Source organism: Lichenostomus cassidix, chromosome 20 (assembly GCF_008360975.1).
Source record: "Lichenostomus cassidix isolate B80296 chromosome 20, HeHo_3.0, whole genome shotgun sequence".
Lineage (NCBI taxonomy): Eukaryota > Metazoa > Chordata > Aves > Passeriformes > Meliphagidae > Lichenostomus > Lichenostomus cassidix.
The window spans coordinates 125,028-140,090 of NC_139500.1; the positions used below are offsets into that span (position 1 = coordinate 125,028).

The 15,063-nt window shown below is 37.0% G+C and overlaps 1 protein-coding gene across 9 annotated transcripts in view; it reads right to left on the bottom strand.

Annotated features, from left to right (window-relative positions):
- Window positions 1-15,063, bottom strand: part of SULF2 (sulfatase 2) — an 81,490-nt gene that overhangs the window by 27,207 nt on the left and 39,220 nt on the right. For 8 of the 9 annotated variants that reach the window (XM_085079389.1, XM_085079382.1, XM_085079381.1 and 5 more), the window contains 5 exons: window positions 11,607-11,846; window positions 7,084-7,235; window positions 5,369-5,538; window positions 2,687-2,837; window positions 585-760 (listed from right to left, as the gene is read on the bottom strand). In XM_085079389.1, coding sequence (XP_084935515.1) covers window positions 585-760; window positions 2,687-2,837; window positions 5,369-5,538; window positions 7,084-7,235; window positions 11,607-11,846 — 889 coding nt within the window. Of the gene's footprint in view, window positions 1-584; window positions 761-2,686; window positions 2,838-5,368; window positions 5,539-7,083; window positions 7,236-11,606; window positions 11,847-13,151; window positions 13,341-15,063 lie in introns of all 9 variants that reach the window. The other variant, XM_085079387.1, reaches the window with a different exon arrangement.

Genomic DNA, 15,063 nt, shown 5'->3' on the forward strand with positions numbered 1-15,063 from the left:
AAAATGTATTTACTTAATTTTTTAGCTGATCAATGTTTGACTGTTAATTAAATCATAGTCTGCACACTTGTGTTCATCTGACAAGCAGCCCTAACCATGTACTGTCAAAGAACGAGCCAAAAAGAATATTTAGCGAATGATATCATATGAACTGATCTTTATGAACTGAAACAAGTGAGTCTAATGTTCAGCAATAGTTATCTACTGTGGCATTACACAGTGTATTTTTAACTTTAAAATGACATAGTTATGTGTATAATTTGCACCCCTCACAAGAATGCAAGTAAGTGTCTTTTAGACTGCACACAATTCAAAGTGCTTTTCCAACTACATCCATGAAAGTGCAGTGGCTTGTGTTGCACACCCATGCAAGCAAAAAGGCAATTGCCGTGAGTTTGTTATACCAGCGGCTGCTATCAGTTTTGCTTTCTGAGTAGACATATTTTTTCTGCCAAAGATAAGGAGAAATTGAGTCAGGATGGGCAGAACTTTTTGCCTCCATTTGGCTATCGGGTCAAAACAATTAGAAATGCAAACACAGAGAAATTTTCAGGTCAGAACACACACAATAGCAAAGAACTTACAAGGACCCAGCCTCCACATTTGGTCCTCGGACATAGAATGGAACTCTGATATCAAACTCATATGGCATAGACTTCCCTTTCACCAGCCCAAACTGCCCAATATGATAACCGTGGTCTGCTGTGTATATTATATACGTATTTTCCAGTTCTCCTGTTTCAGTCAACATATTGTAAATCTGAAAAAAAGCAAAGCAAAATATGAAATTTATTCCACTGAGTAGCTCTACATGTGGAAAATTAGATATCACTTTCTGCCAATGTGTAACATACAAATAACAACAGCTCAGGATGGCACTGAGTTATCACAATGAACCACTCTGAACAATACATAATCACATCTTAATTTTACTAGCTGAATATTGTGGCCATTACAAGGCAAACTTCTGTTTTACTGTAAAACACATTAGCGTGCCATTTCAAAGATGTTTGGGTTCGGTATTTTGCATGAGAGCTGTCAAGATAGTACTAAATACATACAGTAGCAGAGATAAAAGTTTCAAGGTGTCATTTTGAAATTTTCTCTCTAACTTTATATTTTTCTTCCAAGAAGCAATTTTAATAAAAAGACAGCATTTTTAATCTCACACATATTTAGGCAACACTCAACAACCTTGCCTTCAGACAAATGAGTTCCCACTAGGCAGAATATTTGCAAAACACCTTCCAGATAAATATCGCTCAGTCATACTCTGTCACTATGGAGAATTACAGGGAGATTTAACTTCTACAGATTTACATGAGAAACTACGTTAAATGTACCAATTTGAGCATCAAAGATCAATTTTTATGTGACATTTTCGCTTGTGAAAGGTATGAAGGTGGTGGGATACCACCAAAGTGGTGCCTCACACAGGTGAAAAACCCATCAGCACAGAAGAAAACAAACTCTGTTGTGGTGTTGGTTTGGGAGTTTATTTTTGGTTCTTTTTCAGGTTGTTTTGTTTGTTGGTTTGGCTTTTTTTAGTTTTTGTTTTGTTTTGGGATTTTTTTTTGGTCATCGTCTTTTGGGGCCTTTTGGGTTTTGGGAGTTTTTTTGTGTGTGCAATATTTTTTCTGGGTTTTTTTCTTTTTAATTTTGAAACACTATTAACACTTATAATTCAGTACAAAAAAGATAAGGCTAACTTGGCAATTAGAACTAAAAAACAACCTAACTGATTTTGCCTGCAGTGAATCACCCAGAGCGAAACCATTTTACTAAACAGAAAATCCAAATAGTGTATTAAAGTCACCAATTTCCACTAATGCATGCATCTGATCCATCTAAACAGGTTCATTAACATAAGGCAGAGATCATACTTGCCTGAATCAGTAATTATAAGGCATTAGTAACAAGCTTATGCAATGCCATCCATATAATCTCATTTTTGCCTTAGAGGACTCCTCTAATTTAATGTTCTACCCTTTTTGAATAAGAATGCCAAGAGATAAGGAGTATATTGCAACACCTTTAAATCTGCATAACCACTCTTTTTCAGCACAGCTTTTAGTGAATCCAGACATTTCTGCTGAAGACACATAGTTTGCATTAAAAAAATCTCATTGTTACATGATGCAGACAATTTAAAAAGTACGAATCTGTGTATTTATTTACTTCCAATATTTAACATCCTAGGCTGGTTTTACCCTGTGATCATTCCAGTTAGGACTCCTGTATCATCACTTTTTGCTGCTGTTGTTTTCTTCTCTCAGAATCTCACTGTTACAGGACCAAAATACGCACACATTTAGGTAATTATTTCCAACAGGTTGTAGGATGACTTGTCTTTGCCAGAGGACACATTTTTAGGATTTATGATGTGTAGTTTTTCAGGCAATCCCTTCCTCTTCCCCTTTATCAGTAGCAGTTCTGTGGCAACAAATCAGTTTGTTCACACCACCAAACTCAGGGTACCTGACTTTAGGAGATGAGGAACCTTACGCATTGAATAAAGAGAAAAAATCATCAGAGGTGAGAGGACTACACACTGTTAAAAAACTGATGCAGTCCTCCTCCTTCTTTCTCCCTCATCTTCATATGCAGGACAATGTGGAGCTTAACTCAAGAAAAAAGCACCTGTTTAGCCAAAAAACGAAATAAAAAAAGCAACTATTAATCTTACCATCTCCATAGAGTCATCCACAGACATGAGCGTTTGAAGGCGCTTCCTCTGTAGCATGTTAGTGAACTCCATGTGTATAGGTTTCATGGGACCAGTATACCTCATTATCCAGTGCTTGTCTGGGTTTGGAGCATAGTTGTAACTGGGAGTGCTAAGGAACAGAGAGAAAACTAGAATGTTTTGGCCAAGTAGAAAAAAGTCATAGTAATGAATATTAATTTCTATTTGATCAACACTATGGGAAGTACTATCAGAGGCACACAAGAAAATATTAAGATTACTTTTGAAATGCATTCTATTGTCATGTTACGAAACATGGCAAAATGAAAACAACTCGGAATAAAATCTATGAAAATAGAAAAAACACTAAATATACCTTGCTTTTCCATTGATTTCAGACCAACAAGAACACATTTCAAGACCAAGAGACTTAGCCTCAGAGGTCTTAACTCCACAAGAATGATTGGGATGAAGCATGTATTACATAGCTCCTACTCGTGTAATTGCTTTGCTTTCACCCAGTCCACATTAACACCAAATACCACGTCCTGTGCAAGCTGTTTAAAAATTACTATAGAACTTGCTGTATAGGTTCCACTATGTTCTTTAACAGCTTTTTGGATTTCAGCATACTGGCTACTTGAATATTTTCACACTTATGCACCAGAGGAGCACAGGCACTTTGCCTACCGCTATCCAATTGCACATGAGCAGCAGAAGTGGATACATAGCCGGATTTTTAAGACCTGCAAAGAAAAGCAGGATGAGGGGAAATAGGGCTGTATCTGAAGACTCATTCCAGTCACCAACTCCTTTACTTGAAGTCCCTGCAAAATCCCAACAACAGGGTTCAACATTCGCCTGTAATCTCACTGCCCCTCCAAGTTCTCATGGTCCCAGGACATCTTTAAAGTGATGAGGAAAAATATTGTCCATAGTTTCACATGGTTGGGAGTCCCAGAATTCACTTTTCAATGCATAACCATATTACTTTAGTTCAGCTGAACCTAAATAAAAGACTTATTTTACCACCATGATGTCAACTCTCCGCATCATCAACTAACTAAAAGCTATATCTTACATTTGCAAGAAATACTGTTTTTACCTACTATATTTATTCTTTATTGTTGAAGACCACCTTTTACAATTCTTCGTCACATGGCTCAAAATCACACACAGAGTCTAAAACATTAAAAACTACTTTTCCTACGTAATTTGGTTAGGCTTCCTTTTTTCATTCAAAGCAATAAACTCGGTCTATGTGAATACGCAAGCCAAGAGACTGACAACACAGGAAAACACAGCAAATAGTCATTTACATTCCTCTTAGCAACACTTAGAATTCCCTGACAAATTCATATTTGGGAAATTTCTAGTATCAGTTTTCTGTAGGCAACAGAGCAGTAAGGTAAGTTATTAAGCTAAAAAATAATGTAAGTTGAAACTTCTCATCCAAATACTGCATATCTAAAGTATCTTTGAATATGACAGGTAGTCTTTAGAGATTTAATATAAATATTAAACTAATCATCTGACAGTGAAATGTTTTATGCTGAAAGCCTCTGTTAGATGCTATCTGAAAAATGCACATAGGTGGCAAGTGGAGGCTTCTTCATATAGGGAGGAACGGGCTGGTGTTTATTCTCTCTGTATTGTTAATACTCTCTTGAATTTCAGAATGTTATTGTAGCTGAAATAATGACATTGCTTCTTTGAAAATGCTGACAGTTATGGAAACTGTTGCTATGTGATGCCCAGAATGAATCAAAAATGCTTTGCAAACTCCTTTTCAGCTTACTTTGTGATTTCCTAGCTGATTTGAAACCTCACACTATTTAATCCAACCAAAGTCCACAATATTCTTTGATTACTACAAATGCAACCCTTTTATCCTTAACAGATTTGTCTGTCTTATGCGAAAAATACAAAAATGTAACATTCCTAAGAGTTAGCTCAGTCAACTTCTTCAAATGTACCCAGAAGGAAAGCCCCAGACAGACTGCATTTGACCTTGAAAAAGATTGATGGTAAAATATAGCCTCTATTGAAAAAACATTTCTGATCACTGTTAAACTGCCCAGCTGCCACATTCTCTGCAGCTCACAATATGGGAAACAAAAGAAAACCAGCCATGTAGCTGAGGGATTTGCTCTGTGAATAATTTTCTCCCAAGACCACAGATGCACAAGGAGAGGAGCTCTACAGAATGAGATGAAGAGAAACTGCAGGATAGGGCAGAATGGTCATACCAGCCAGAATATGGTACAGAATCAAGAGAACAGCAGCATAAATTAGCCACAGAACTACATACCAGAGCTCCAAAGCAAAGCAGCACCCAGACTAAAATCCATATCACTGACTTTTAGCTATTACTAGCAACGCCACACAATGCAGTATGTACACCAACCAATGCCAAGAACTACTGTCCCGCTTTTGCTTGGCTTTTCCACAGAATCCACTTGCAGACTTTACCAATGCTGCCACAAGAAAAGGTGGAAAGTCATACCACATCGTCTACTGCCTTTTGATTTGGGAGACTAGGCAAAGACTTCGTTCAGGGTATTGCTTACTGCTTTAGGGCAATTTATAAGTGTTCCACCTGCATTCTGATCCCTCAGAGGTACCCAGAACTTCCATACTCCAGAACCTGAAAATCAATCAAAGGTTTTGTTTTTTCCTTACATGTGTTGTGAGGCATTGGGAAAGAGCTGTGAGTATTGCGGGGCTGAATCTTCAGGGCCATGAGGAGCAGCATGGCTTATAACCATCAGTACAGGCCTGTGAGGATACATCTTCTTTGATATTCTAAAGAAGGTAATACTGTCATTGGTAATCAGATCGGTCAGATAATCCTGGAAGTAGAAGCAAAAGTATAATGTGACACTTGAAAAGGAATTTCAAACATTGTTAACATCAACCAGTTCCACTGTTCTGCACACTATCATCTATTTATTACTGTAGGTGTTTATTATGCAAGAACATGCAAATTATAAAAACATCTGTATTTTTATCAGTCTTATTTTTTTATTTACTTATTATCAAACTCAGTAAGAAAAACTAAAACAAGTGAAAACGTAAACATTTTCAAGTTTTGCAAACACAAAACAGAGCTGAAGATATTGGAACATAAGCCTGCCGGCTCCTTGATACAATAGAGAAGAGAATAGAGAAGGCAAACAGTGCCTATGAAATCACTTGAGTGACACTGTTCCACATAAGATATATTTCCACCATAAGAATTTAGTACACAGCTGTAAAGACTCGCTCTGTCATTATTCATAGACCAGAAGGAAAATAGAAGACCAATAATTCTGTACACTAGTTTGCCCCTTCCCCTTAGCAGTTGGTGATGGAAAAGGTAACCCCAGAAGACTGTGAAGTTTTATCTCTCGGCACAAAATACATTCAATGATAAAAGGCAAGCAGGGCAAAGGAAAGCAGAAATCAGACAGGAAATCACAGATATCTACCTTTTAAAGGAGAAACTGGCTGTGAACAGTATGCTAATGAAACACAAATATGAAGGCAAGATTTGTTCTCAGTAAGAGAAAGCAAACCAAACACCTTATAAACAAATATACATTACAAATCACTTCAGAATGAGTCAACTTCCTTAGCAATACACTAAAACTAGAGCGGTTTATGGACAGATTTATTTACCATCATACTTCAGAGTCACTTCTGCCCATTTCAGGATCTCACTAAAGCTCGTTCCTTTGGAAAGGAACACTTTAAGCTGATATAAACATAACCCCGACTGCAAGCAGGTATTGAGCTGTAATACGTGTTAGATGAGGAAAAAAACAATACCGCCTTTGACAATGACTATCAAGCATTTTTGTAAGTTTGGTCAGGATATAACATCCTTGAAAGGATATTAAGAAACACACACATCTGTATGCACAGAAATACAAACATAGTAGTTAAATTCTCTATTCATTCAGAATTATAAGAAATTGTACCAAGATTCTATGAATACTCCATCATATTGTGGCTTTGAAGAAAGTTTCATAAACTAAAAAAGTTTCATGAACTAGCAGGAGGGAAATGGATTCTTGTCTCATTAATGCTTGTGCAACTTCACTGACACAATAACTAACGTAGAAAGCACAGACATAATTAACATGCAGAATTTAAGTCTACTTTCATATCTTCAGCTCATAATATCTAATACAGTCTCAGGACATTTTATTTGTTTCCATTGCTGCTAACAATGTTTTCAGTAACACAACCCTTCCAGAATGGAAGATAACAATGTCCAAACACTACTGCTACTAGGGGTTGTAGATAATGTTACACATACCAGCTTTCAAGTATAAAAAGAGACTGAAACCAGAGAGTGCAGATTGCTTGTGGTCATGTCCAAATGTTAGTAGAAATAAATCAATAGTACCTACCCTGGAGTAGTCATATCCATGCTTCTCCTTCACTCCATTTCTACAGAGCGTGTAGTTGTAAAATCGAGAGTTTTTAAGTAATCCAACCCATTCTTTCCAACCAGGAGGCACATAGGAGCCATTGTATTCATTAAGGTACTTTCCAAAGAATGCTAGGGGTAGAGAAAGCAGAGGCATAAAACAAGACATAACAGAAACACCATAGTTAAATAGATTCTTTCCTTTCTGTTTTTTCTTAAAATAACTTTGTTCTCTCCATTACAATAGATTAAAGATAAGAGATAAACTCTGAATTTTAAGCTTGCCTCTCATTTTTAAATTTTATTTTTATCTCCATAATGCAGATATTTTGATTTGCAACCTATGTATAGGGAAAATTGGACCACAATTACCATTATACTTTCTCTTCCAGTGCCTGAAATATCTGGGGTAAGACCAAACACCCATCCTCCTAGACTCTTCATATCCTTCATGCTGCTGAGCTGCATCCATTCACCTATTAGTGCCCCATGAAATTACACTAACCACCAAGAGTGTGAATTAAACTCATGTTTTAAGATATTAACACTCTACATTTAAAGATGAATGTTGTGCATTAAGTACTTTTAAAATGCACTTGGAGCACTGCTTTTCTGACATATTTCAACAGCCAATTTTCCAGATACTGGGGTTTGAGCATGAGTCTTAATTACTCATAAAGATTTATTTATACCTCCAAAATCTTTTACTTCTGTATCTAGTACAAATTTTTCCCAGCTCAAAGTTGAACAATAAGCTACACTTCACCAATCCCCTAATTCAGGAATGGGGGGGAAGGGGGGTGCAGCTGGACAGTTCTGTCCTTTTTTCTCATGTATATCTAGCACAAATTAATTCCAGTACCTTCTGTCCCCTGAGAGACAATCAGAGGAAAGCAGATGAGAAAGTACTCTCAGCATTGCATGGAACAAGCAGTAAGCCCAAAGGTCAACTCCATTTTGCGTTCACATTGTGGCCAAATATAGTCTTAGACTGACAGTGTACACTGGAATAAACCGAGTGAAATTAATGGATTTACTGCAGAAATACAGGGGTTCTGAGATAAAATCCTGTCATTTGGTATTAAATTTGGTTCCATGGGTAAGAATTTTTTCAAGAGGTATCAGTTCTTTTTAGGTATCAAAATAACTGACCAGATTTTCCAAAAATCAGTAACACCTAAGTGCTGAAGCCACCTTCAAAATGGTCAACAAAAAGATCCCAGTCAGTACCTTTTGTGACAACAGAAAACACAGTACTGTAAGGATTAGATGATGTGGCATTAGTATTATTACCTCAGTAACTGCAGGAAATCTAATGGAATGCATGAAACATACAATGAGCTCCTAAATCTTAAGAGATTTTCAAGGATGCAAAGAGAGGCTTAAGACTACATTTTGTTATCAGATTCCTTTAGTTCCATCAGTTTCAAGATGCTAGGAAGACCAGGTTCTGAGTACTTTTTTATTATTTCTTGTCACTTGTATGTCTGCAACAGTGTTTGAAATTATGAGTTCATTGAAGTACTTCACCCGGTAGACTAAGAGGAGGAGCACGAGTGTGTATACACACATTTTAGTTTACTGCACATTGATGGCCAATTTTTCTCTACCTTACAGCACACTGATAGCACAGTGTGCTATCACATGCTCCATCCACCATCACAGGGACATATAAAGAGCAGTTCTGAAGGCAAGAGCCTTTACATGCACAGCTCTTCTCTGTAACTGCAATAAAAAATATCATTCAATTAATGAAACATAATAGTTGTAAAAAACATCCTGTACAGTGACTTGTAACCACTGCAGTTAGAAGAGTCTACAGGTTGTTATGCCACAGGACTAGTCTGATATGTAGCAGGACAAAGGCAACCCACAATAATCTTTGCGACACCTTTGTTCTTTTTCCTGAATTTGCATTGCACATTCCTCACTTGTGGCCAAGGATCAGTGCCAAGATCTATTTACTGAATCGGGGAAATTGGCTGGAGGGGAGCAGATGAAGCCAAATAAAACAAAAGTACTCAAACCAAATACCTTGAAATGGTCAACAAGGAATCAAACCAAAGAATGCTGATGGTGAGCCAAGTCTTGCTTGTCCTTCTCAGATAAGCAAATTCCCAATGGAATCAAAATCCTCTTTGACTAATGCCTCTGGCACAGCTCACAAAAGTTAACACACAACTAGAACCTTAAAGCATAAATATCTTTCTGAATATCCTTCTCAGGAACCCTTGGAAAGTTAAAAGGAAATAAATGCAGAAATGGCAATCTTTATATCACCAATCTTTATCCCAATTGAGGACATGATGTCTCGGTGTATCACAACAGCATGATTCCTACACCAGGGAGCAGAACAGACAGCGGGAGTGCTTGCTGGTGCCACGATTGAGAGCACTGCTTTACAACACACCTCTCTAGTGCTCAGTCTGCTCATACACCTTGTGGGCCAATCCTGACCATTCGGATTTTCCATAAAACATTTCCTAATGTCAAAACCACAACAGTGAGACATTTTAATAAAAATTTACAATGGGCATCCCTCCCCCCTTTTATACACCATGATCACAGAAGAATCTTAACATTTAGATTTATCCTCCTCTTTCCACATCCAAGATTTCTTCCTTCTCTACACGTAAAACCCAAAAATATCCCCAACAGTAGATTGTCAGACTTTTTTAGTAACTTTTTTTAAGCTTTTATACTCTAAGCAAGAGTTTATCCAGCTTAATACTGAATTGTAATAAAAGAGCAAAGTCTGCATTATGCTATTTGGGTGACGCCCCAGAGAATTTAATTTAGAGCCATTTTGTCTACAGGATTTGAAGAAAGCCCAATTGCAAGTTTCAGGGAGCTGCTAGGATATGCTGTACAAGAATAATTATTTGCTGTATTTTAACCAAGCTGGTTTTTTCCCATCTAAAAATAAACCAGGAAGAACTCAACTAAAAGCTTTAGTTCATAAATAAAAACAATAAACTTTTACTGATTCCAGTTAGGGGAAAGGTCCAACCACGGTTCAATATGATCACAGGCTTCCTTTCAACAAGATATATACCAAATAAGAAGTCATCTAGATTGTACAGTGGTTTATTGTCTGTACATTTACCTTTTACTTTTGACAAAAAATATATTTGACACTTCTTTTTGTAATAAATAATTCACCCCTTAAAGTTGTGAAATGGCTCCATCTCAAAAGCGTACCTAGCCCTCCCATGCATAACATACAGGCAGGGATGGAAAGTGCTATTGTCTATTAAGAGTGGTAGCCTGAAAATGTAGTATAGATTCACTAAGATCTTGGCTCTAAATTTAAACATTCAGTTAATGAAGAAAAGCTAGGACATATGAACACCAGGACATTTGCAATAGCTATGCAAGTTAGTAAAAACTGCAGCTTCTTGAAATACAACCACTACATATAAATATTGCTACAATAGACAAAGCTCAGTAAACATAAACCAAATAATCTATGAAGAGTAAAACATTGACCTTGCTTTGGTACTCATATGCTCATCAGTATTGGTGCCAGGAATGATAAACGGAGGGAAAAAGCAACCAATTAATAAGGTTTGTGCACTTCCCCTAATTTATTTCTTTCCAGATTAATTCACGTCTTCATTTTAGGAAAACAAAACAAGGAAATCACTTATTTAAGACCAAGACTTTGAAGCAATAACACGTAAAACTCCTGTGAATAGTTAGAAAAAAATAATGATCTTGTTACAATTATTATTCATATACACTCTATATATAATTACACAAATTGAATCACATTTATGCCTGTTTCTCATCATGACAAAAGGCCTTAGCAAGAAATGTAACACAACCACCGTCACAGGCAAGGACCTAGATCCAATGTTTCTGGAGAAAGCAAGAAGGAATTAGGTGTGAAACACATGCTACACGTTTTCTGAAATCCTTTCTACAGGATATTTGTTCCCGAGGATCACTGCATGCAGAGTATAATTTGTTTCTCAGGAGTACATTTCATCTTGCCAACTATTCCTCAGCCATTATTTATCCTAAACACCTTTCTGGGAATTGACTGTCTAGAGAAATCATACCAGCTGACTGCCCCAAAGCACAAAAGGAGCAGTTCCTTCTCCTTCATTCTTAACTTGCTTAACATATCAGTTTTATGAAAAAAGTCAAAACACTAATTCCTTTTCATAGCATCTTTCTTGGTTGTTCTGCACACTCCAAGTAATTATAGGCCATATTTACATTTGCTAGGCCTTCAGGTCAAGCATGCATAGTATTTTATTCCCACCTTCTGAAAAGAAAAAAGAAAAAAAAGTATTGGGCTTTTTGTCGGCTGTTTGTTTGTAAATAAAAATTTCCTCAAGTAAAAGTACAAGGAAGCTAAACCAACATGGAAGACTGAAGCTCTGGCACTATGCACTGCTGCAGTCAAGACGAAATTAAAAACAATGTATTTTAAACATTAGCCTCTATACTAGCAATTCTAAGGAAGCTTTTGGATGGACCCACCCTTGATCTTACCTGTCCTGTACCCTGTATTGTTGAGGTACACTGCAAACGTACGTATTTCATGCTGAGCCTGCCAAGATGGAGAAGAACAGTTCTCATTGTTAGTGTAAGTGTTGTGGTTGTGGACATACTTCCCCGTAAGAATAGAGGAGCGAGATGGGCAGCACATGGGCGTCGTCACAAAGGCATTGACAAAATGAGCACCTCCATGTTCCATGATACGTCTCGTTTTATTCATCACTTGCATTGAACCTGAAAGAGGAAAACCATTTCAGAATTATTTTCTTGTTTCAGCCACAAGAGCTACATAAGAGCTCAGAAATTATATTACAGACCAGAATGAAGCACAGGTAGTAAGGGCGTTGTTATCTCTGAGTGAACCCAAATCCGAAGAGATTACTCGTCCTGCCTCAGTGAAATTCTTCCATCGTTTCAGTAAGGACTAAATACTGAAGTTCTAAGTAAAGATTTGACTCAAGCATTTTAACATAGATTGTAATGCTTCTTTCATTTCTCTCTCTCTCTCTAAATTCAAGATTTGCTACTGTAACTATCTGCACCTTCTCTCCAGCCTTTCTGGAGCTGCTAGTACTGTTCCAGCAGCTGAGGGTGAAATACCATTTATGAAGCAACCCAGTCCAAAGCTTGCATATTCCATAAGTGTTATTTAATCTTTGGTTTCACAAGAAACTTGATACGCTACCTTTTGTGCCAATCTTACGCAAAAGGCGGAGGGTTGTAACTACAGAATCATTTAGTCTGGAAGACTATTCAGTCCAAACTACTGCTCAAGCAGGGTCTGCTAGAGTTGTTCTCTAGATAAATTGTTCTATTCCCTAATGTGAGGTATTAGGAGGTATTGATTTCTGTAATTGTCACTGAACCAAAGATAACATAAAACTCCCATAATAATTTCCATAACGAGTTCACTGAGTTCTAGCTATCTGCCTCATCGATTCTGGTAACAGTCTTACCTACCACTATCTACATTTTCTTAGGCTTGATTCTGTAGAATCAGATTTTTAGATGGCCACCTGGGACAGGTAACACTATGTATTATATAACCATTGTCTAAAAACAAATAAGCAGGGAACTTGTATAAATTGGGGTAACTTGAATAAAAGTATTTTTGGCAACAATTACTGAATGCTACGCTGCTGCCAAATGGTTTTTCTGTTCATTTAAGACAAGTTTTTGGTCAAAGACTGGGCCTTTACCACAGACAACCACCTAGCTAAATCTGGATCAATATCAGTGCTCTTCCTAAACCCAGAAACACCAAGGATCAAAGGAACAAGAAATTTAGTTTCCCTCTTCTACCAGTGCCTAATAGTCAAAACTGCATCAGAGCAAGTTGTGAAAAATTTGCCTGATCTAGGAAAAATTTCAATTTTCTAAAGAATGTCATGGTACCTGTCACCAACAGCATGACCTAGCAAAGGAGATTAAACCTGTTCATCACCAACCCTCCCTTCTCCTTATGAGCAGAGAAAGCCAATTGACAACATGGAGACGAAGGCACGGGCTCATGCTTGAATAGAGTTGGGGTTAACTTACCCAAGGCTGAGTTGGATTAACAGTTCAGCTTTAATCAAAGCATCCTGCAACCATCTGGCACAAACTATGTTGTTTCTGTCAATAACGGGTTTAGGTTTCTTCTAAGCTCTTTAGGCAGGGATTTCATTATGAAATTGCAACAGTAAGTTGATTGATACAGAGCACATTGATATAACCAGGACTCAAAACCTAGAGGGAAAATGGTCATAAGCCACATACAAAATCGGACTCTCTGGCACCATGAAGGAAGATTAATTGCTTCTATAGGTCATTTTACCTAAAAACTGCCCTGGTATTAGTTTGAGACCATTTTGCGGGAATGAGTATTAGGAAAAAAAAAAATCTGTCTGTGCATTTCTCAAGTCAGAGCACCTGTCAAATCACCTTGTGAAAAAACTAAGGCAGGTTATTGCACTGCCTCATTAGAACTCGCTAAATTTCACATATCAGAAGGAGTTTCTGAAGAAAGCAAGATTTACTTTTTTGTTTCTCTAGCTGTGAGTTAAGTGCTGCTGCTTAAAGGTACTAACAGCACAGCTGACAATTATAACAGCTAATTATATATTATGCAGGCCTGAAAACAGTGGATATTTATTTTGCATTGTCTTATGAGCTAGCCCAAGCATTAACAGGCAGTCTGAAAGAATGTTTTGTCATCCCAATATTGAAATACAATTTAACAATCCCTTTAAATGACAGAGGCATCTGTGCATAAATAACAGTACATGTTAAGACTCCCCTTGGGGACAGTAAGCTTCTCTAATAAAACTGCTGTAAAGACAAGGCCCCATATATCAACAATCTTTAACACAAAAACATATGATCTAATCTGCTTCTCCAGCTTGAGAACTAATACAGAGTGACAGGGCAGTGGAAAGTAAAAATCCAGCATACTCTTCTGTCTAATATTAAATAGGCCAGCTTTAAATATTTTAAACAGCATTAAATCAGCCAACCAAAACTTATTTTCTTCAGTTTGCGTCCAATACACAGACATCCATTCTCTGGCAGATTACTTATGTGTTAATCAGCAACTGGAACCTCACTGGATCACCTTTTGAGCAAGAAAACCTTCTGAAGTTTCATTAGTGGATGTACGACATGAAGTCATGCTTTGAAAGTGTCAGTATTTAATTCACAATATGTTCTGTTGCCCATCTAAAACCACTGATAATAAACAAAAATCTAGCAGTTAAAAGCGAAATTTCTAAGCCATTTAAGAAAATACCCACCGGACTACTGTGAAAATATGGAAGTTTAATCAATTTGATGTATTAAAACTACTCAGTGAACAAAGCTAAGCAAAACTTATGTTGAAATTCCACTTCAAATGTGTGCTTTGCATAACTTTGCATAACTTTGCTTAGAATATCTTCACAGTTCACCTCAGGGATAAGGATGATATTTTGAATATTATTAATGGAGAAAATACATCAATTATTTATTAAATAATACTGACTTCCTATTAGTTGTGTTTTGTCGTCAGAGGTAATAATTTACATGTTTTAGGGAGCTCCAGCTGTTTAAGAACTTGTATTAAGTATCAAGTGACGTGTCTACTCTGAAGCACAATTTCAGAAGTGTTTTCCAATAAACTGAACCCCAGAATTTTAACTGTCCCCTAAAGACTTCTCTTTTTATCCTACTTGAAACTCATTTGACACCCTTTTCATATCTTCATTTCCTTTTCTTCCCCTCACATTCAACAAAGCTCTAAAGTCCCAATCTCCACATATGATAACTAAGAAAAATTACCTTCCATGCTAGTTTTGTACGTTTTCATAGGAATGTCTCAAAACATACAAATCACCTCTCACTCAGATTTCCCTAACATGGTTGAAATAACTCCTAAATTACCAGATCTTTCTCCAACTAGATTATGAAATTACCTGGTTTGTTAAAACCACAGCAA